We start from the raw sequence: 23,847 nt of genomic DNA on the forward strand, positions 1-23,847 counted from the left end.
TCCCGCGGAAGGTGGCTTCCCAGACGCTTCTTGCAGCATGGCTGGGGCCGCCGTGCGTGCCGGATGGTTCGTGCGCCTGGCGGCCCCCTCCGCTTCCTACTGCACTCGCTTCGGGACCGAATTACCCGCCGCAGCGGCGCAAGCCCCGCAACCCAGCCCACCCTATGGCAGCAGAAAGCCGCACGCACGGCGGGTCCCGGCAGACGAAGACCCGGCCGCCCGAGCTTTCTCGAGCGCTCCAGCTCCGGGGCCGGACAACAAGAGCTTTCTCTGGGCGCGCTACGGCGAGATGAAGCGGCTGGTGCAAGGTGGGTCTCCGAATAGAGCGAGACCTTTCCCCGCTTTTCTCTGCCCCCCTCCCCAGCGGGCCACGGAGCTTGTCGGTGAGGTAGAGCCCCTGCGGAGGTTGCTTTGGGAAACCGGGGAGGTCCTCCCGCCCAGAGGGGCTTTACTTCGCCTCTCTTTCCGTCTCCCCCGCGGCAGGGCTGCTTCATTGTCCTCTTCGGTCTCCCAACCTTTGGTAACCCTTCTGCAGAGGCTCCCGTTTCGGGGCGTTAACTTCCGAGATTTCTCCCTTCCTAAAGCTTTCGAAGGGGCGATTCGTCTCCGAAACGCCATCCGGAATACCTCGGTGATCCACGTATTCCGCTTCTCGTACTCCTGCATGCCAAGTTGGATGCCAGACTTTGTGCGCACGCACCAGCTTGCACGTCGAAGATGTTTTTGGGTCGTTTCTTGAGCCCCCATTCCTTATTTTGTCGCTTCCCGCTTGATCAGACAGAGCTTTTGGGGGGGGGAGGTTGTCTTCGTCGGAAGCTTTCTTCTCTCGCTCCCCTCGAAATCTGCTTTCGAGAATTGAACGCCGGCTAATTCGTCGCCCCTTTAAATGAGAACTTCGGCTTCTCCTGCACACCATTGTGATGAATCTGATTGCTTTCGCGTCGCTCCTCTCCTCCTCCTCCTCCTCCTCCTCCTCCTCCATCTGTTTCTGGAATTCGTGGTCTGCTCCGGGGTCTGGTATTTTTTCCCCGGCATTCAAGCTGGGATATACCCCCTCCCTCCTTTCCCCCTAGTTGGTAAGGACGTGCTGGAGGTGGGAGGGAATGATTTGTAGCAAGTTTATACAGTATTGCTTTGTGTCTGGTTCCTAGGGAGGATTCAGTGGGAAGAAGAGAATGACAACAGAGAATCCTATGGGGTGTTGAAGGTCAATTTTCTGTGATATGTTCCCACAATCTTACTTACATTGTTTTTTTTTTCTGCTGACTATATATAACATTTCATCCATCTAATATCTCCAGCTGATGGGAGTGTTACAAGACTCTTGATATTAAGGAATTGATCCTTTATTTTCTAAGGTGCTTTAAGTGTCAGTTCTGGCTGCAACAGCTTTTCTTACTGCATCTAACCAATGACAACATATTTTTCTTGCTGCATCCAGTCAGGTTCCCTTGATCTCATCTAAAGCCCACCAGAAATATATTTGTTCTGCTTTAAAGTAGTATTTTCTCACTCCAGTGCCATTTATTTTAAGAGTTTCAAAGTGCATGTACATTGTTCTGCAAACTGAAAGATGGGTGAGTAGTGCTTCAACTCAGTAGTAGAGAAAGCCCAGAAACTGCAATTTTAGTGGACTTTTCCACTGAGGTTAGCACTCTTTCAACAGACTAAAGTCTGCATGCAAAACAACAACAATTTGGAAGGGTATATGAAAGCACATTATCTTTGCTTTGTGAAAGCTGGTATGTCTAACCATCCTGTAAACACAGGCCTGGAAAAGGAGATCCCACTTTTGTGGAAGGAAAGCCTCTTCTAAGACGATAGTTGCTAGACCTGGGTTTTGAAAGCATTTCTGTTATTTTATCTCTTTATCGTCTGTTGTCTGTTATCTAGAACAGGGATATCCAACCTTGGCAACATTAAGACTTGTGGACCTTAGTTCCCAGAATACTCCAGCCAGCCATGATCTAAAAGTTTGGAATGTTCCCTCTGTGTAGTAATCCTAATCTCTACTAGAGCAAAGGAGATTCAGATTCCTATGTAAACAGTAGAGTTTGGCTTCAGATGTTAGTTAGGGATTATTGAAGTTATGGTCCAAGTACATCTATCCAGATTAAGGAAAATTGCTCCAAGTGCTTTGAGAGTCTACTCTATCCAGAACACAAGTAGTCAATTTTTGAGGAGTGTTGGGGACTGGACTTAACCCTTAGAGTGGGTGGTGCAAAATATTTCAGTTAATAGGGCTGCATTATGCAAGGGACAATCTCTTCCATTCTTACTTGTTTTACCGAAATGTAGTTTTCTACTTTTTTGGGGTGAATAAAGTAGTAAGTCTATGTACTACTTTTTTCTGGATTTCCCACCTGACTGGTGATAAACAGCAATGGCACAAAGGGCCTAGGATGGAAGTAAGGATTACTAAAAAGGTGTTTGAGAAATGTGTGATACTGAGATTATACTTGCTGTAGGTCAGCCCATGCTCTGTGAGGGTGCTGGATAGTTAATGCAACCAACAAAAGGAAAAAGAATACACTTATGTGCTCCATAGTTGTTGCATGATAGCTGTTATCATACCCAACACAACCTAAAGCTAGTGACACATGTTATGTATGATTCTGTATAAGGCACCATCTTAATGTTCCTAAGCTGTAAGAATTATCTACAAGGCTTGACACTTTTCAGTTCCTTTCTGATATAGCCATGCCATGACGGAATCATATTAATGCTGGGTGTCGCAGCAGTGATTTTTTTTTTTTTTTGAATTACTATACAGTGAAAGAAAGTTGATTGGTTTTAGTTCTGTGTGATCAGATCAAAATATTTATTTTGGAAATCCACAATTATCCAAGTCTCTTCCTTATTTGCTGACTTCTTTCTTTCTGGCTGCTAACAAGTGTGCCACGTCTCACCCACTCTTTTCTCCTCCTTCTGCTCCCTCAGCATTGCATATGTATACAATATCTGCTTCCTTCCTACATATTGCCAGTTCTTTCCCAATATGCTGTGCCATCAACTGTCTGTATAGTATTGCATTGTCACTGCCTGACTGCCTGACCCAGAAATTTCTGATTTGTCGGGAAAAAGATCTTACTCATCCTAGGGGTTGTTTGGGGTTTTTGGTTTAACTGAAGAGACTTATTTTCAAAAAAATCTATTCCAGGGAGTAAAGCGGGAAGGATTGAGAAAAATTCCCCCTGGACTCTGAAATTAGCTGACTCATCAAAAGGCAAATAGCAGCTTCTGTTATTAACGGGTCTGTTTGCATATGAAAAGCCAACCAGTTCAGATTTCCAGTTGCGGAATCACAAGACAACGGAAGCATCAAAATCTATGCTATGTTAGTAGTCTGGTGTCACTAATGATGTGTAGGTAGCTCATCCTTGAAAAATATAATTGCCTTGATAAATTAGACTAAAGTTGGATTCTGATTCCAGCAATGACTATCCAGTTTGGAGGAAGAAGCAAGAATTTTCAAGCAAGTTCTGAAGTGAGGGGAGGAGAATGTTCCAGGAAGGAAAAATAAAAGTTTAGGAGAAATAAGGAGACAAAGTCCATTATTAGGGAAACAAAGATTAATTCCTGTTCCATTCATCTTTTATATATAATGCCTGAGAACTAGTAGAGAAGAAAATAATTTGAGCTAGTACCTGCTTTTTCTTCAAGCTATCTCTGCCCCAATATCCAATATTCCAGGAGAAATGAGCCTATATGTGAATTTAAAATAAATAAAGCAACAAACATTGCATTTTGGCTATTGCCACTGAGACTTATTAGTAGGTTTCTCCCAGCAAAAGATAATTCTGAATTATGTAAAGAAATAATTGTTGTTGTACTAAATTAAAAGTCTTTTTTATTTTCACTTTTTTATTCCCACCATTTAAAAAAGTCTTTTGTAGCTTTGATCATAAACAATTTTTCACAGGTTTTTAAAAGTTATGTGACCAGTTCTATACATAACTGTCTAAACCTGTTAGGCTACATATTCATGTCTTTTCATGTTTATTTTTAATCTGTTCCTTAATTCCCAAAGAAACAGAATTGCTTCCAAAGAACTCCTTTTTGTTGTTCTTGAAAATTGATAGATATTAATAAATTTGAACATTGATAGATATTAATAATTTTATTAATAGTTATTATTTACAAGGGGAGTGCATTGATACTATTTTAGGAGGTCACAATTTCATATTACCGATTTACAGATAACTCAGATCTGTTAAAGAGCCATTGTGGTATTTCTACATATGCATGGAATCTGCTTGTTTTATTTACTTAGGAGAAGACCTGCTGCAATTGATGAAAGCCATATAATTTTGTATATTTCAGAAAATATAGCTGTGTACTAAAAACAGATTCAAGGATTATGATAAAGCCCTACAGCAAGTGATGATTTCTAGCTATCAAATGTATCAAACAAATAAATTTCATAATAAATTATTGGATTGAAAAATGATTAGAAGGTGTATCTCTATATTAAATGCTAGCCTATTTTGTGGGAAAGCTAATTAGAAACATCCAATTTTCTTTCTGGTCATGACTTGATTTTATAAAAAACAAAGGAAAAACTGTTCTAATTTAACATATCTTTGCATCTTTTCTTCGTCAACATTCTTTGCAGTAGAGAACTCAGAGTGACTGCTGATTATTATATAGTCACAAAGGTGATATAAATGTGCTTGGGGATAAATAGGTAACTATAGCCAACAAGGGCAGCATTTTTTAAAATTGATGGTTGAAGGCCACAAAGGCAGGGGCACAATTGTATCATTGAGCAGGTTCAAAATTTGTAGATTAATATTTGTTAAAATATAAGATATGCCTGTGTGCTGGCCTGAGTATTTTTAAAACTGAAGTTGACATGCCTGCCCTGGGGGGAACCATGAACTTTGCCATTTTAAATAAGAAAAACACATTTGTATACCCATTAAGACCAGTCTTACAAGAATTAAATATATTAATTAAAAACAAAATGTAGGTTGAGAAACACTGGAAGGGTAAACAAAGTTATATTTTGGACTAAAGCTCCATAAACCCAAGGCAGCATGGTCAGTGGCCAGGGATTATGGAAGTTATATAGTCCAAAATATCTAGAAGGACCCTGGGTGACTCTCTGAATTAGAATATTCCTGAAGTGTTTGGGGATAGATTTCTATTTACCACAATATAGTGTACCATGCAATATTGTTGTTTTTGTTGACCATTTTTCTACTTGGTGAAGGAGAGGATTTGAGATCACCCACACGTGCTCCAGACAGTTGCTCCTCCTCCTGTTGTCTGAGACAGCAGAATCTGGCAGCTTTAGAACTCTGGGAGACGAGGGAATAGCCATTTTGCTCAATCCACAGTTGGCACCTTTGAAAGAACACTAAGTTCACATACTTTTCTCTAATTACATTAAGAAATCATTGCTAGCTGCTGTTAAGAATCTTGGATCAACAGGTTTTATAGAACCAGGCAAGTTTCTTTCCTTCAGTCCTTAGCGAAACACATTTTAGTACAAGGTTAAGAATTTAAAACATATTTTGGAATAAATAGCAGAGGGATGATTAAAACTTGGGTTTTACAATGTTAGAAATGGACTAATGATCTAAATAAATTTGAAATGAGATTTTGGAATTAATTATAAAGAAATGATTCCAAGGGAAAATGTTTTGAATTAAAAAATAGTATAAGATAATACTTTAAAAATTAGACCCTAGAGGGAAATAGAAGAAACTAATGATTACAATTAAAGAATATTTAGATTTGACTTACTGACATAGAATGGGGCAAAATACCTTAACATTGGACATATTGAAGCATATGTTTAAACTATTAGGGAGAAGCCTGAGTCACTTCTAAATGTTATCTGGTTGTGGATTTCAAATAGGTTTTACCCTTTTCACTTTGGCAATGGAACTTGTGTAATTTAGTCAAGATCATCTTCCTTATGTCCTATGAAGCCTTAACCAAACTGGCTTGTAGCAACCATATGCTATCATAGCTTGTCCTCCATGCTTTTCTTTCTTGATTTAGATTTGCTCCCACCTGGTGTCTGCAACCTTCTGAATCCTTCAACCATCTACGCCAACAATGAGATTTCACTGAATACCATCGGTGTCTACGGCTTTGATTATGACTACACCCTGGCATTGTACTCCCCTGCACTCCACTCCCGCATCTACAATACTGCTAGGGACATCCTAGTGGAGCAGTATAAGGTACAACCTGACCTGGGGTTGTTTTCTTCTTGTTGACAAAATATCAAAGCAGTTAAGATTCTGGTGTACTTAGCTTAGAAACTGGACAAATAGGAAGCAACGTTTAAACAAAATTTTAAACTTAGTTTTAAAAGCATTATAATTGTAATTATAATTATAAAAAATATATACAGTAATAATATAACAATAACACATATCTATCTTATACAGTAATTATATAATAAGCTGCCTGTTTTACAGTAAATCCTACATAATAATAAAATAAGTGAAAGAAAGCAAAAGAAAACCTCAACTAACTAGAATAAAAAAGGTGCTAATAAAAAGAAAAACAAACATAAGTTTAAAAAAAGGCTATTACACAATGCCACACAAATAAATGAATGTAAACCGGGAAGAATCCATTTTTAATTAAAATATCAGGTTAATCAAGTTTCAGAATTATCCTACAGTTTTCAATCACATTGCTACTATTCAATTTTTAGACAGTGAATATAACCTAGATATATGGAATCATACTGTCTGGTCTGGTCTGGTCTGGTCTTTTCAAATATAACTAATTGAAAGGCTGACAATTGACAGTTTTCATTCATCCATAACATGAGCACTGAACTTCCTTTAAATTTATTAAATTTCCAGCATAAAAGGAAGACAACCAGCCGAGTTTTTCAATCACATGCAACATATCTGACATTCCATAAAACTTGAAATCATTAACTGGGCTTTTGTGTGTGTGGAGGTGAGTGGGTTTTGACTGCTGGCAACTGCCTTGATTACTCCCTGCAGTTTTCTTGGCAAGATTTCCGAAGTGCCTTTCCATTGACTTCTTCCTAAGACAGAGAGAGAGGCACTGGTCCAAGATCAAGGTATGTAATAAGATGGGACTAGAACTCACAGCCTCATGGTATCCAGCCTGATGCCTCAAAGTGGCACTCTAATTGGGTAATATAGGATACTTCTAATTCTTTGTTCCAGTTCATGCATATTGTCCAAATTTCTATCTATAAGTGACAATTGCAGTAAGTGTTAAACTCATTAAAAACCTTCTTCGGTATGCTCGGTGCTTCTAGGGCTGTAGTGGGATCAAGAGCAAACAATAAATACAGCAAGCACTATATAGGTAATTCCCTACAATGCCTGTTGTCATAGTTCAGTGAAAACTGTGGCTCATTAAGCAAGCACCTCCTCAGAACTTCTTTGCAGTGGGGAAGCTGATAGGAAATTGCAAGTTCCAGATGGCTTGCAAGCAGGGTAGCAGGTAAGTAAGTGGTTGTAGCTGGTTGGGAGAGGGAGCAAGGAATTAGCACATGGTGTGAAGGTATGGCATGAGTGCAGTGGGTCTTGGGGTGGCTGCTGCCAATTGGGAGAGAATGCAGAAGTGGTTGGGGAGATGCAGCACAAGTGCAGAGGGACTTGGGGAGAGGGAGTGGGTGGGGAGACCATCCATAAGTGCAAGCCAATTGCTAAATGCCAGTTCACGATCACATGATTGCAGCTGGGAATGCTGGAAGTTGGAACCAGATGTAACCATTACTCATTCAGTGCTGTCATAACTCTGAATGGTCACTGAACAAGTGGTTGTTAACCCAGGTCTACCTGTAGTTGTATTTGTTGGCATTTAGCCATTGTAGGCAAATTATATTCCTTTTGTAAAATCTCAAAAGTTTATTACTTCTGAGATTAGAGCTGATTAAGAGTAATACTGTTTTTAAAATCACATTTTCCAGCCATTTTAACACAAGAATTCCTCGAACAATTATTTTCTTGTAGAAGCAAAAATAAAATAAGGTTTTGCCCAGTGGAACTCAAATATGTGTAATTATCTTCAATACTAAGAAAATGACCAGATTCTTACTATAAATAGAACTAAGAATTATACTGAATGACAGAGCTTATATAGGCAAATAGTCATTATGATTCTCCTTACACTAGTAAATAAAGTTAGAAAGTATGTGAAGGAAAGTAGCTTAAATGCATTAGGGCCCGGATAGACGTGATAGAGCAATATTTGTTTGCTTACACGTCCACATGTAAACTGGTCATTTCTGTTCTAATGTTCTGGTTTTTATGTCAAAAAGAATGTTCAGATAAAGAGAAGCTCAATCAGCTGAGATTTTTGACTATGCTCAAAGGTGCTTTTCCCCCTTAAATGTACAGTACTTCTTCCATGTCCTTTTCAGTGAGAGAAGAGATCCAAAATGGTTGCCTTACTTGATTCTTCATGCACATTCTCAATTTCCCTATCACTCTGTTCATGGTTTGGTTTGGAAGCCAATGATTATGTGCCTGATAAAACTGTATCCAATGGTTCCAAGCAGTTTGCTATGTTGATTGTTCAAGAAAAAATTGTTAACTTAAATTTCTTAGAAGATTGCACATGGTGACATATTTCTCTTCCTTTCATCACATCAGTATCCAAAGGGCATCCTGAAGTATGAATACTGGCCTAACTTTGCTATTCGAGGTTTACATTATGACATTGCAAAGGTGAGAGAGTCTTTGTCATTTGTGTTTCTGGGGTTTAGCAAATTTGTCTAGCAGGTCGGAGGTCTGTGTGTGGTTGCTTGATTTTTCTGTGAACTCCCCAGAAACTGTTAGTTCAAGGATCCAAAATGGTGGATATCATAGGTGGAGGGGTGGAGAATGGGAAGGAATAAATCCATGAAGCTCCAAATCTGGTGCAGATTTATTTCCTGGAATGAGATCGGAGGATCTTACATTTCAGAATTCTATAGTACTTTGGGGGCTCTTTGCATAAATGTAAGAATATTCAAAATATCCAACCCAAATGCTACAGGATTACAGTCTTAAATCATGTAAATATTACTACCTTTATTATCCAGTAGCTACTTTTCTGAATAACTATTACATATATAAGTCATCAATTGAGGGTCCTTTGTAAGCTTAGGACAGAAAAGTAATGTTCCCTTTTTTTTCTTTGTGGCTGCCAGTATAGAACCCAAGGGATAATATTGTTGAATGTGAGCTAATCACCTGAAAACATTTATAACATTTATTTGCAACGATTAGGAATCCTAAGGTTTCTATGTGGGTGCTAACTCCACTTTCCCCTGTCCCCTATAGGGCTTGCTCATGAAGATAGATGCATTTCACTACATTCAGTTGGGTACTGTGTATCGGTAAGTATTCATCATGTTGGTTTCCAAATGGCTGGATTGGCCAAGTTCAGACCCTACCCTAGCTTCTGGCAATTCATGGTTTGCAAATTTATAATTGGCCTTGGGAAATGTTGTGTTGTGTTTCTTCTTTGCCTGGCTTACACTGATAGTATTTAGCAGTAATAAATACGTGATCAAACAAGGCAAAGGAAAGACGAATTTCTTGTTCTGCATGAAGTGGGCTAGAAGCATTGATATAATGTTCTGGCTTCTAATTTTCAAACTGGTTGGCCTAATGACAACATGTTGGGTCAGAATTTAACTTAGCTGTTATATGTCTGCATTGGAATGTATTTTATTATACCTGTGAAAGTTCTTGTCCTTTTGTAGCTCACATTTCATTCTGTGTGACCCAAGAATTATGCTGAGTTGCAAAATGTCTGATCCCTGCTGTATGCTGTTACAAGAATACTTTAGATATTGTTATGTTCTAATTCAGTGTCTCTCAGCCTTGATATATGGACTTCAATTCCCTAGAATTTTGGCTCGGGAATTCTGGGAGTTAAAGTCCACACATCTTAAAGCTGCCAAGATTGAGAAACACTGATCTGCTAAAAATACTGTTAGTATAATTCTAAGCACCTCTTTTCTAAATCTTGTGCAGAGGCTTGAAACCTGTTCCAGATGATGAAGTTCTGGAGATGTATGATGGCACCCATCATATTCCCTTGCACCAAGCCAGTGGCTTCTATGGAAAGGTAGAATTTCCCAGCGCTGTCTAAAGCTGTTATTCTCATGCTGAGTTTCCATTCCCAGACAAGCTGTGTGATTGGATGATAGCTGGGCTGATTGTCTTTATTTAATCTTCATATGAATAGTGTGCATGAAATGGAAAAAATATATTCTTTTGAACCAGAGCAAAATGTATATCATGTTCTAGAAATTTGGATTGCTTATAGTTAGGCAGAGCCAAACCTGGGATTTTTTGATTGCTGCAGATATTGAATGTAAGATGAAGCAAGTGGGTCAAAACAGTTTTGCCTTACCCCTCTTAGTCTTATCTTTTTTAAAAAATTCAAAACAAAAGCATTTTTGCATGGGAAGGATTCTTTATAATAAATTCCAAAATCTTATTTCAACTTATTTGGACCCTTAATTATTTTCTAACTTTCTAAAATCAAAGTTTTAATCACCTTTTTTTGCTGTTCATTCCAAAATAATTTTAAGTTCTTAAACTTAAACTTGCTAAGGATTGAAGGAAACTCATCTGGTTCTGTAAAACCTGTGGATCTAATGATTCCTAATAGGCAAAAAGCATTTACCAAAAGTGATTAGAAAAGGAAGTATGCAAATCTAGTGTCCTTTCGAAAGGTGCTGACTGTGGTTTGAATGAAGATGATTTTTCCTCATCCCCCAAAGCTCTGAACTCATCATAGACCACTGTTTTGTGGTCTCCTTGCAAGGAGCAACTGTCTGGAGCATTTGTAGGCAATCTCAAGTCCTTGTGTTTTCTGGGGAGGAATAGCCTAGAGCTGGCCTACTCACAGTTCTTCATTCCACCATGATTATTAGCTCTGCTTTTAATGTAGCTGTCTTCAGTTCTCATTTCTTTCCTGGAAGTTGCTACTCACTTTTCTTCTAATAGCCTATATCTAATCTCTCTCTCTCTGCACTTTCCTTCTAATCTATCTTTGTCCAAATTCCAGATTGTTTTGGAACAATCTGAATGTTGACTTTCTTAATTCTGCTTTTTAAAGGTTAATGATGTGTATGTGTTTTTGCTAAAAAGCCAGAGTTAAACTGAGTAACCTTTAATTTCTACAGAAATCCTTCAGAGTTAACACTAAATGAATGAAGATCAGAAGGCATTCTAGTCTTGTCGTCTTATTTTAAAAAGGAAGGGCCTAATGGTCTAATAATTTGTACCCCTCGCCTTCTTTCTCTTTTCCTTCCAGGGCCCTGCTGTTAAGCAATTCATGGACATCTTCTCTCTGCCAGAAATGACACTCCTGGCTGTAGCCAATGACTTTTTCATCAGCAATGATATTGATTATGACCCCATCCATCTCTACAAAGATGTTACGGTATGTACTTCATCCCCCTTGGCAAGTTTCTCCCTTTTCACTCCTGTTTGTCTGGGAGAACTTCTGTGTTGAAAGTTAGGAGAAGGAGAAAGTGCTGTTGGCTGGCAGTTGTGTGTTTTCTTCCCAGTTCTGAGTGGGGGTAGGATTCTGGCAATTATTTTTGGGAGGTTTTGCAGGACATAGCGTCCTGTGTGATTTGTCCTACAACAAAATGACAAGATTTTAGGGCCTGGAGTTATAAAGACCTGCATTAGGTCTGTTGGTTCCCGATTCTGTTTTTAAATAGACCTTTATTATAGAAGATTGTGACGTATCTCACTAGAGAGGAACAGGCTGTCCTGAGCTGGAGGAGGACTTGGGACGTGTTGCCTGCAAAGCTGCCAGGAAGGCTTATCTGTAAGCCCAACTGCTCCAAGGCGCACGTATTGAGGGCCCCTCAGCTTGTTTTTAGCATGTTTTTTTTTTTAAGTTAGAGACTGGAAAAACCATCTGTTCTGGCTGTTTGCCTCTCTGGAGGCTGCCCAGCCCCTGATTTTGAGCAAAAGGTCAGAATTGGCATTCTCATAAATAATGTTTTTGATCCATTCTTTTTTGCTCCTGTCCTTTTCTTCAGCTCCCACCTGCAGAACCTTAGTCTACCACCAGAGAAATGTGAAAGGCAATTCTGAAGTTTACTTAACATTGAGAGGTTATCATTTAACCTCTGTCCGTGTGTATATGTATGTGTGTGTGTCTGTGAGGGAGGGAGAGAGAGAGAGAGGGAGGGAGGGAGGAAGGGGGGAAAACAAGATCAGCTTACATGCTGTGCTTACAAATTTGGCTAAACTCTATAATGCCTTTTTTCCTACATATTTTAAAATGATTAGAAACAGCCTTGGGGGGGTTTTCAGATCAAATGATCCTTCTCAGTTGTCCCACAGGCTGCTATTTGCATATGTGCAAAACATACAAATACAAGTTGCTTAATGTTTTGTTCCACAAGGACAGATGAAGGTTTCTTTTCCAAGCCTTTTGCTTTCAGTTCTTTCTAAGATTGTATTTGTCTGTGTGTTTTGGTACTATTGTTATATTCTGATATCGTTTTAATTACTTTAAAGGTTATATCTATTTTAATGTTTTACTTTGTGGTTTTAATTGTTACTTATGAATTACCCAATTACTTTTTTTGTTGATGGAACATGTATAGAAATACTGAGAGCAGAGAAATAAAAAAAGATATATTTGACCATTATCCACAAAGTAGAGTTACGGCGAAGAGTTACTTTCACTCCCTCATACCACAATTATCTATTGGTTACCCAAACCACAAACACACAATCATTACTGCTATTAAAAGTATTTTAATTTTTAAAGAGGTGATCAGATCACGAACCTTGAGTATTGTTTTCTGGTTTATTCTTTAGAGCATAACCAAGAAATAAAAAGCAGAGGCGAGACAGAAGGCATAACACTGATGTGGTCTCCCTACTCATGTTGTATTTGAAATGCAGCCCAGAGGTAGAAATGTCAAGGCCTACAATGTTAACATTTATTTCTGGAATTCATTTCTTTTTTTCTTCCATCATTTCCACAGGATGCCATCCGGGATGTTCATATTAAAGGTTTTATGTACAAGTGGATTATGCAAGATCTGGGTGAGTTGTCTATCTGCTATAGCAGTATTTTTAAGCCTTGGAAACTTTAAACTACATGGATTTTTTAAAACTACATGGACGGTGGGGCGGTGATTAGAATGCAGTACTGCAGGCTACTTCTGCTGCCTGCCGGCTGCCTGCAACTTGCCAATTCAAATCTCACCAGGCTCAAGGCTTCCAAGATTGGTAAAATGGAAGACCCGGATTGTTGGGGGCAATATGATGACTCTGTAAACCGCTTAGAGAAGGCTGTAAAGCACTGTAAAGTGGTATATAAGTCTTAAGTGTTATTGCTATTTCAGCTCCCAGAAATACACAGCCATGCTGGCTGGGAAATTCTGGGAGTTGAAATTTGCACAGCTTAAAATTGCCAAGGTTGAGAAACAGTGATTGATATAGGAAAAGCAAGAAAAGAGCCTGCTGGTGTTCAGCCCACAGGTCTGCCCTTATGGCATACAAGTAGTTAAGCCGTTGACTTAGCGACAGCAATCGGGACCAGAATTTTGGTTCCTAAGCAGTGAGATTGAAAAGCAATCTCATTGTTTTACTGCATCATTTAGCGACTGCAATCCTGCCTTTCTCAGCAGACATTGTTATGTGAGAACCATGTGTTGTTAAGCAGAGGGAATTCTAGATAAGGAGTGAAGGGGTGCGTCGGGGAGAGGGAAGCCCTGGAAAACTAGGTGCAGGCCATATATGAGTTGGGGAGTGCTACAGTGCAGAACAAAGCTGCAGCCACTCCTGGAAACCTTACTCATCCCCAGCTCGGCTCAGCAATGTGGCATAAAGCGGGCGCACCCCAGGAAACCTCAACTGCCCACTCAGCCCAGCAGCACTTATGACTGCAAGGGCACTGCTACTCTTCCATCTGCCTATCTCCCCCCCCCCCAAAAAAAATCTATGCCCTTTTTGTCACCCTGCACAATGGCACTCATCAGTGGTAGCACTGGAGCTGGTGCTGAAGTAGAGGCCCAGAGCCTTCAGCAGTCTCAACCAGCTGGCCCTGCCCCCAGATCTCTACTTCAGACCCAACACTGCCCCTGTGTTGGGGGGCAAGGTGGCAATGATGGGACTTTGCACAATGCTGCTGACATGGCTGGCCACAGTGTGGGGCTTGAAGTTGCATTTCTCAGTGGCAACAGCCGCTGGGGCTGAAGTAGAGACCTAGGAGTGATGGCAGCTAGCTGAGACTGCTGAAGGCCCTGGGCCTCTACTTCAGCACCTGTTGTGGTGTTGCCTCTGCCAAGTGTCACTGTGCAAAGTGGACAAAAGTTATAGATGGAGGGAGATTGGCAGGTGGGTGGGAATAGCAGCACCCTTATGGTCATAAGAGCGCATGGGCCGCCAAACACCCAAATTTTGATTACATGACAGTGGGGGTGCTGCAATGACTGTAACATTAAGCATGGGTCACAAGCAGTGGTGGGTTTCAAAAATTTTTACTACCAGTTCTGTGGCCGTGGCTTGGTGGGCGTGACAGGGGAAAGATACTGTAAAATCTCCATTCCCACACCACCTCAGGGGAAGGATACTGTAAGATCTCCATTCTGTCCCCAGTCCAGGGAAAGGTTATTGCAAAATCCCCATTTCCTCCCGATCAGCTGGGACTTGGGAGGCAGAGAATAGATGGGGGTGGGGCCAGTCAGAATTTTTACTACCGATTCTCCGAACTACTCAAAATTTCTGCTACCAGTTCTCTAGAACTGGTCAGAACCTGCTGAAACCCACCTCTGGTCACAAGTCCATTTTTTAATGCTGTCATAATTTCAAATGGTCACTGAACAAATGGTCCTAAATCAAGAATTGCTTGTAATTCTTAAAGGCGTCTGTCCATCTTCCTTCTTCCAGAGCAATATATCCTGCACGGGGATGAGACCTACGCTGTGCTGCACCGTTTGGCCAAAAGTGGCAAGAAACTCTTCCTCATCACCAATAGCCCCTTCAGCTTTGTGTGAGTTTCAGCATGCCCGGACTCTAAAATACGTCTGGGCTATTTGGGATTATTTTTGTTTTTCTTAAATTACCAGAGATTTAACATTTTTTTCAGGAGTTTAGCTTTAGTTTGGCTGGTGAGTTGGATTGCATTCCAACTTTTTTATCTGGATGCAAGTTTCTTATTTAATTATTAGGTTTGCACTCATCAAATCCATTTACCTGGCTCTTTTTTATCAGCGTTAGGCATTTTTATGTTGTTAATGTTTTTATGCCTTTTGCTGTATACCCCAGAATATATAGCAAGATTATATACTAAATATATAATATTAAGAGTGAGATGGGCGGTACCCAAATTTTATCAATAAAAATCAGTTCTCCTTTTCATTCAAGAGTTCAAGATTGCATACATGGCATTCCCTTTTATCCCCACAACAACATAGGAGAGAATATTTAAGGTCGATTAATTAATTAAACTGTTTCAATTTAATCATTTAATTATTTTAATTTAATCTAGATGGGCAATGTTTTGAGGTGCTACTGATAGCACAACACCCTCAGGTATCTTGTTGCCAGCTCTTGTCTAGCATTTCTGAACCTTTGGAACTTTAAGCTCAATGGACTTAAACTCCCAGAATCCCCCAGCCAGCATGATAGTGGGAGAGATTCTTGTTCACAGTTGCTCCCTACTCTGTACTTTCGGTACCAACTACCCCTCCTAATTCTCTTCCTTTTTCTCACTGTTTCCCCTAGTGATAAAGGAATGCGCTACATGGTGGGAAAGGATTGGCGAGACTTCTTTGATGTGGTCATAGTCCAGGCAGACAAGCCTCATTTCTTCAATGACTGTGTCAAGTGAGTGTTGCATTTCCGCATGTGGGGATGAGCTAATGAACGTCCTGAGGGCATTTGATACCTTTCTGGTTAATGGAACTGGCACACTGCTGCACGTACATTCTGCTGAATTATTCCCGAGTCAGAAATTTGTGGGCTATGTTTAGCCTCCTTGACCCCTTGTTTTGCGATATTTAGAGCCCCTGAAGATTGTGCTGCAGAAATGCAATTGTACACCAGGATTAAAAAAAAAAAAACATGCTAGGAATCTAGTTCTCCCCTACTGCATTTTAAAAAGGCAGACAGAAGATTGACTTTTCAATCCTGCCTCTGCCAGTAATGTCACTGTGTCACCATCATGCTCCCTACAGTTTTTTTTAAAGCATGGTCTGTGACTGCAATATTGCAAAAAAAAAAAAAAAGGTAGTGTGTTTCTCAGTCCTGCCATTGTTGCTCAATTTCTGTGGAGAGTAGACGGATCAGCGCATGTTGTGTACTGATAATATGTGGCTTTGGGGGAGTGCCCTGAGTAGATTATAGCTCAGACCTGAAAGCACAATGAAAACTACTCAGGCTAAAAATGAGGGAGTTGTTCCTTTAAGACCATGAGAGCAAAATATCCTACCTCTGACTATTGGCAGAGTTCTTTGGTTGCAGCATTTCATTTGCTGGTTGTTGGAGAGGATATTTTTTTTTCTCCTGCATATATTTTAACTTCTATATTCTAGCACTTCCTTTGTTTTTCTTTCATTTTTAGATATATTTTTTTTTGTCTCTCTACCCTAAATCATCATTGGTTTCTTTTTCTGGCTACAATAAAAAGTAGAAATAGAAAATTTGACGAACAATTGCTGACTGTATGAGAGAGGCTACGATGAACTATACTTGAACTCTGCATATCCTGATTTCCTTTCCTGATATAAATTTACATCACTGGCCATTACATAGGGTTTTTTTAAATTCTTTGTGCAAGACTTATTTAAAATGCTGTACCATGTCTTTTCAAACCCCTAGATATGTCAAAGGATTGTGTCATGGGTATCCAGCATTCCCGGAGGGCACTTGATTGGGGGAGGCTGCTGAACAAATAAATTATAAAATCAAGGTTCCTAATTTCCTTTAGACTTTAGGCAGGGGTGGGTTCTACTAACCTTTACTATCGGTTCGCAATGGAAGCATGCATGCATGCTTGTTTTGCTCACGCGCACTTCTGGGCATGCGCAGAAGCTTCTGCGCATGCGCAGATCACCCTTGATGACATCAATGCGGATGGGCGGAGCTTCCCGCCGGTTTTACTACCAGTTCTATAGAACCAGACAGAACCGGGAACAACCCACCACTGCCTTTAGGACCATTTGATACCCACCTGAAATTTGCATAAAATGTGTACATAGGTGTAAAACACAGCAGTGTTAATGTTTCCTATAGAGTAGTGTTTCTCAACCTTGGCAACTTTAAGATCTGTGGACTTCAACTCCCAGAATTCCCCAGCCTGCATTAAAGAATTTGTGCCTATGTGTGTGAGAAAAATATCTGTGGATTTTGGAGTCAGATGTTAGAACTCCTGTGCTGCCCTCCCCTTGTATAGTGGAAAGCAAAAGGCCTTCCCAGCAGCCTCTCCAAACTGATACTCATTTTTCCTTCCAGGCCTTTCCGGCGACTGGATAGCAATGGAGATCTGCAGTGGGACAAAATAAATAAGCTGGAGAAAGGACAAGTGTATAAACAGGTAGGGAACATTGACATTAGGTGGTCTGTGTTTTTGAGGAAGCAAGGTAACACTTACATGCGATATGATTTTAATGCCTTGATCCTTGAGTGTGACTAACTCCATCAGCATAAAAAAAAATTAAGACTGCTGCTGATACTTGATGGGGTCTCCTGCTAAATTACTAATTATCCACCTTCAACCTTCTCAACCCCTTTGAGCTTCTTTGCAAACTTTGGAGAGAAAGTAAGAGATGTAATGAGATGAAGGAGGAATCTCCACTCTAGTTGCTGTACTGAAAGGACATATAAGAGCCTTGATAGTACAAGGGTTTAGTGCACCCTGTTATTAACACAGCTGCCTGCAATTTCTGCTGGTTCGAATCTCTCCAAGGCTCAAGGTTGACTCAGCCTTCCATCCTTTCTAAGGTAGGTGAAATGAGGACCCAGTTTGTGGGGGCAATAAGCTGACTTTGTATAAAATATACAAAAGAATGAAGGCTATTGCTTAACGCATTGTAAGCCGCCCTGAGTCTCCGGAGAAGGGCGGCATATAAATCAAAAATTAAAAAAAAAATTAAAAAATAACCCAGTTAGCTCGAGTAGAATAAGATTTGAATTATATATGCTCCCCACTTCCTCCTTTGAGATTTGCTCTGTGGGTATAGAGACGAGAGAAGAAGCACATGAGGACATGTTTCAGGAGTGGCAGTACTGGGCATCTGTTGTGACCTACTTCCAAGAAAAGTGCCACCTTCCTGGAGTCTTGGACCTCCTACTGCTACTGATGTTCCTCTTTCCAGTCTACCTACCATCTCTGTCTGAGACAGAGGGTGGGGTGACAGAAATAAGAACAGCTGCCAGCTCTTGCTTGGGTCTAATTATTTAAGTTTGAAGGTGGAGACTTGGCCAAGGTTGGATAACTAAGTGAGAGAAAAGGCAAAAGAGGGATTGAGTGTTATATGGTAATTTGCTCAGAGGTCTCTTGAGTCCTGGAGACAGTGTGGAGAGCCAGCTTTTCTGTACCTGCAAGATATGAAGGGGAACCTTCCCCTTTTTCCTCTGTGATATAAAATATTGTCTAGGAATGTTGGTCTTGTATCTGTGCAGTTCTTCTAATCATTCTAATGCAACATTTCTACAATCTTAGGGCAACCTTTTTGACTTCCTCCGGCTCACAGGCTGGCGTGGATCCAAGGTGCTCTATTTTGGGGATCATCTCTACAGTGACCTGGCGGTGAGAACTTTGGGCATAATCCTCTGGGTCACCAAGAGAGGGTTGGGGGGAAGTTGGGTCTTCTAGATTTTCTTCCCAGCCCTGTAATGTCTCTCGTGATCCTATAAATCTTACCCATTATTATATCTCTCTGCCCCAGGACTTGATGCTGAGGCATGGCTGGCGGACAGGGGCCATTGTTCCTGAACTAGAAACAGAGACAAAAATGGTCAACACAGAGCAGTACTCCCAAGCACTCACTTGGCTACAAGCCTTAACTGGATTGCTGGAGCGAATGCAGGTACGGATAAAAATTAGGATGCTTGCTTGGCTGCTAGGAATAGAAGGAGGAAGGCCCCAAATTCTTGATGGAACCAGTGTGGAAGAGAGGTGCCCCCTGAGTAACGTAGCGCAGGGAATACTTAAAACAGCATCGCAGTCAGTCGCTCTCAAGCCAGTTAACTCAGAATAAATGGGACCTAAGGGACTAAGGAGCTTCAGGGGAATGTAAAATTGGTTCTAAGAAGCTAGTTTAGTGAGTTTTGGGAGAAGAGGGAACAGTAATTACAGGGCTCTCTTAACTTTTTGGTTCTTGTTCCTAAAAAGATGTTTCAAGATCCCGAATCCCAGCAGGTGTTGCAGGACTGGATGAAGGAGCGCCAGGAACTCAGGTATTTTATTTCTTCTCCCTCCTTTTCAGGGACTTCAGTATGCTAGTTCAGACTTACAAATTAGCTACTTTCCTGCTTGCCCGATTAACAAATAGGAACTGCCTCCATCCTACTGAACATAAAGGTTTTTATTTTTTCTTACGAAGTGAAATTGTATGCACATACTCTGTTACCCTTTTCAGAATTAAAATAAAATTCAGGCCTCTAAATTCTGCAGAGTTAATTGGGACCTTAATTGGTGGTTTTGCCTATTTTTTTAAAAAAATCTAGTTCCTTTTTATTTTAACAATTTATCTCTGCTTTTTGGTCTCTTCACCTCTCCTGGATTCATGATTTTCCACTTCAGCTTTGTTACAGGTGGTATAATTTGAACCCCACTGAATTAACTGATTTAATTTTTTAAAAAGTTACTTATCTTTAGTTCAGCTTAGTAGGATTCAATCCGTCGTTCTCTCTATCCTGTTGAAACAAAACTTAGAATTTATTGACCTTTTTTCACTTTCTCTCCCCAGCATCAAATCTATATTTAAATTTATCTTGGATGTAGATTTACCTCAACATAGTGTTACTTTGTAAAGTATTACAAAGATTTATATTACAGCATTGTACATTGTCCAGTTGTGCTTAGGCTGAAGCTCCCATCATCCACAACTAAGCATCCACTCCAATAGAAAGAATAAAACTTTATTTTGGTTATAGACCACTCAGCAGCAAGACGTAGTTTTTGCTCTTCTCTCTGGTATTCCTTATTTTCTAAAACACATTTGATTAGCAATGTGGGAAATAGAATTGTGAATTAGATAAGTTTCACGTAAAGTTTTAATAGACTGGTTTCAGGCTGGTTTACACAGGTCCAAACATGTCCTTTATTGCATACTTGTAATTCCCTCATGGAATTCTGTTTTGTGTTTACTTGACTGACTCATTTATCAGCCTCATTGACTCTTTCTTGATGGGCAAAGCCATGTAAATAGAATCTCTCATTGTTCCCTTAGAAGCTAAATCACCCGTTGCAGTATTTTGAAAAACAGAGCAAATAAATCTTCTATTAATCTGGAGCATTTAATTTCTCCTTCTCTGCAACAACTACAGTGAGCTATTGGCCACAATAACATTGTCTTCTTGGTTCTAATGATTTCCCCCCCCTCCTGCTCAACCATGTCTGATTCTAAAGAGATTGCGTGGATAAGTCTCTTCAGTTTTCTTGGCAAGGTTTTTCAGAAGTGGTTTGCCATTGCCCCTTCCTAGGGCTGAGAGAAAGTGATTAGTTCAAGGCCATCCAGCTGGATTTGTGCCCAAGACAAGACTAGAACCCACAGTGCCTGGTTTTGAGCCTGATGCCTTAATCACTACATCAGGATGGCTCTTATGACTTATCCTTTGCCAGATTCTATTACAAAGCCAAGCCGTAAGTGGCTAGACATGGAATCCTGCTTGAGCTCCAGAAGAGAAATCCTGAGTTGATGGGGATTGGAGAATGGGGAGGGAAACATAAATTTCATCTCAGCTCGCTTTTTTTGTAAAGCACGCATTAAATAGTCAAACAAAGCCACCTTTGATGTAAAAGTGAAAAAGTGACAAGAGAGGCAACAGATCCTTTTTTGAAAATAGTGTTCCGGCTTCTATACAAAGATTCCACAGCAGAGAGAATGACCTTCATACTGTTTTGGGAATTCTTTTATGCCTGTTCACTTTAATATAGCTTCTTAAATGGTATTGATAACATCATTTGTGAGTTCCCTTAGTGCTGTTCAGAAGCCTGGGGAGTTGCTATTTGTTTAAAAACTATGTTCTGTTCCTGCTGTCCTTTGATGCTTGGAGCTAGTTGAAATGTCGCAGATAGTTTAAAATAAATATACATTAAAGAAAATCCCAGGCATGATTGGCAGTTTCAACAGCTCTGCTCCTGCCTTATGCTGAGAGTAGTTATTTTGGTATGAGCAATAGCTTCCTTTTGCACATGTGCACCTTGGCACGCACAGACACTGACAATTCCATGAAAGAATTGCAAGCACAGGCTTTGCTGTTGAGAATCATATCCCATTTAATAAAGGTAGGAGTTTATATCTGTAGACTTGCCCTCTCCTTGGGACTGTATGCTCTAGGCATGACATAAACTCTTTTAGATTATAGTAGGGCTTCGTATTGTTTTAACCTCTGAGTTGCATGGAAAAAAAACCTAGCTCAGATTGTCTAATAATAAAGCAAAGGAACTTAAAAACTATAATACAGAAAATTCCTTATCACAAAATATCCAAGTTTAATGATACAATCGCTTGGTCTTATTGCCATGCGCTCAAAAGCCCGATTGGGCTTATTATCAGGGGATGTCTTATTTTGGGGGAAACAGGGTAATATGAAATGGAATTCTCTGTTGTACTGTAAAAATAACAGTGCAGAATTGATGGAGATAAATGGAAATGTTCTATCTGCAGTTATGTAAGGTAAAACATTTCTTTGATTCTATTTTACTTGGCTATGGAGAGGAATAATATGTTTTATAAGCTTTGTCACTCCATACCCCAATCCTATTCTGCAGCAACTTGGTGTTTTGAATATTCAGGTGTAATGTCCAGACCTTAGTAATCTTCATAACCATAAAATAATGTTAGATCAATTCTAGAAATTAAAATACAATTTGGATCTGAGGGCAGGCAAAGTATAACCTTAGTGCCCTCCAGTATTTTCTTTTAAGAAGAAGCTATATATTGCGAGATAAAATGCAACCTTCTGTCATCTTCATTTGGAAAACAACCCCTGGCCACACTGCAGGATTTGTTAGAAAATAGAAATAATGCCAGTTGCAGTTCCAATTTCGTACACATGTATGCTCAGAATAAAATAGGAACACATACTCATACACATATATTTGCTAGGAATAAAATAGGAAAATTAGTTGCTTGATAAATAGAAACTTGGTGGAACTCAACCTTCTGATGCTGGATATGCTATTATTGGCTATGTCCACCCTAGAGACCCTGAGAATACCTAATCTACAGTTACGGCTTCAAGGTATAAAAATAATGCACAGTAAAATCTTGCATCTTAAATATTTATGTTAAATTCCAACCTCGATTCTTAGAAAATTCTTTAATATAATCTTTGTAGTATTTTATTCAGATACTCCACCTTGCCAACTGAGTCATCTCTGGAGAATGAAATTCCAGCAATCCTGATTGTCTGATAACTCTTTCTTTTTCTTTCTCCTCCTGCATGCTCTTTCAGGGCACTCACCAAGAACCTCTTCAACCCGCAGTTTGGCAGTATCTTTCGCACGTGCCACAATCCCACATACTTCTCTCGCCGCCTGTGCCGTTTTTCGGATGTCTACATGGCCTCCCTCAGCTGTTTGCTCAATTATGATCTCAAATACACCTTTTACCCAAGACGTACCCCCTTGCAACATGAGGCTCCCCTTTGGATGGATCAACTCTGCACTGGCTGCATGAAGACTCCCTTCCTGGAAGAGATGGCACATATCCGCTAGGGACTAATTGGGGAGATGTTTGCAGGTGTTCGTGCTCCTAACTTTAGGGCAGTGATGGGATGGATTTAAAATCTTATATGGTTCTTCGTATTAGAATCAAACCTGTGGTCTGTGGTTACATGTCAGATTTACAAAGCAAGGGGCCTTCTAAGCTTTAATGATTGCTCTTTGGCATTCATTTTTGCTTATGGATTTAAGACCTTTGTGGCTCACACCGAGATCTAGCAAGTCTGGCCCATTGTTCTTTGTTGGAACATCAGCAGCTTCCCAGTGAGACTGCAAAAGTTCGAACAGGCCCATTAATGGAGCATTGTCTGCCCTTGTTGCCAGCTGTGCTGCAGAATTTGGAATTTCCATGTACACAGAGAGAAGGGGCTTTGAACTGGCCCGGAATCTGTTTGTTAGGGTTGGGTGCTTCTCCTAGACCTAGACAAATATGCTTAGTATATGCTAGGTGGAAGACCTTGGTTTTGTAGATCGGTACACAAAGTTCTCGTCCCTTGTAGAAATACATATATTTTGTAGTGTTTGAAGTTTACATTCCCTCCCCAACTGTAAGGTCTTTTTTTGCTTGGAGCGGAGAACAGGGTGGGAAAATGGGGCAGTGGGGTGGGGGGAGTTTCCTGTCCTGTCTCCCCATTGAAATGGGAGGGATAGGAGGTGCTATAGAGGGGATGGTATTTTTAGCTGATCACTGGAATTTTATAATGTTAATAAAAGAGCAGTGTGAAATCCATGACTGATTTGTGGTGTGAAGTTAAGGAATGAGAGCAGGAGCTAAGTTTGGCTTGCTATCGTGGTCGTCGTCTTTCTGCAAATTTAAATTTTTATCAAAATATAAAATACAAAAATACAAAAAATTGAAAACAATGGGAAATTAGGGGAGGGAAAGGGGAGGAGGAAAAAGTGTAGAGTAAAATGGAAAAGAAAGAAAAGCATTGACTTTTGAGTCCTTTTGGCACAGTAGAA

The 23,847-nt window shown here is 40.1% G+C and overlaps 1 protein-coding gene across 1 annotated transcript; it reads left to right on the forward strand.

Annotated features, from left to right (window-relative positions):
* LOC139312943 (5'-nucleotidase domain-containing protein 2-like) lies at window positions 1-23,614 on the forward strand. Its single transcript, XM_070938171.1, has 14 exons — window positions 1-308; window positions 6,013-6,197; window positions 8,607-8,681; window positions 9,279-9,334; window positions 9,978-10,071; window positions 11,269-11,397; window positions 12,971-13,031; window positions 14,880-14,982; window positions 15,717-15,818; window positions 17,445-17,526; window positions 18,655-18,741; window positions 18,881-19,021; window positions 19,327-19,391; window positions 22,617-23,614. Exons 1-14 carry the CDS (start codon window positions 38-40, stop codon window positions 22,876-22,878), a joined length of 1,713 nt encoding a protein of 570 aa, XP_070794272.1. The 5' UTR covers window positions 1-37; the 3' UTR covers window positions 22,879-23,614.
* Window positions 23,615-23,847: the final 233 nt, after the last annotated feature.

The sequence above is a fragment of the Pituophis catenifer genome, unplaced genomic scaffold, assembly GCF_029215685.1.
Source record: "Pituophis catenifer annectens isolate HBS135680 unplaced genomic scaffold, rPitCat1.0.hap2 SCAF_2, whole genome shotgun sequence".
Lineage (NCBI taxonomy): Eukaryota > Metazoa > Chordata > Lepidosauria > Squamata > Colubridae > Pituophis > Pituophis catenifer.

Bases quoted from the DNA above. Each gene is read 5' to 3' on its own strand.
- LOC139312943 (XM_070938171.1), top strand. From the start codon at position 38: ATGGCTGGGGCCGCCGTGCGTGCCGGATGGTTCGTGCGCCTGGCGGCC. The intron at 11,398-12,970 runs GTATGTACTTCA...TCATTTCCACAG, and splicing joins ATCTCTACAAAGATGTTACG to GATGCCATCCGGGATGTTCA. The intron at 13,032-14,879 runs GTGAGTTGTCTA...TCCTTCTTCCAG, and splicing joins GTGGATTATGCAAGATCTGG to AGCAATATATCCTGCACGGG.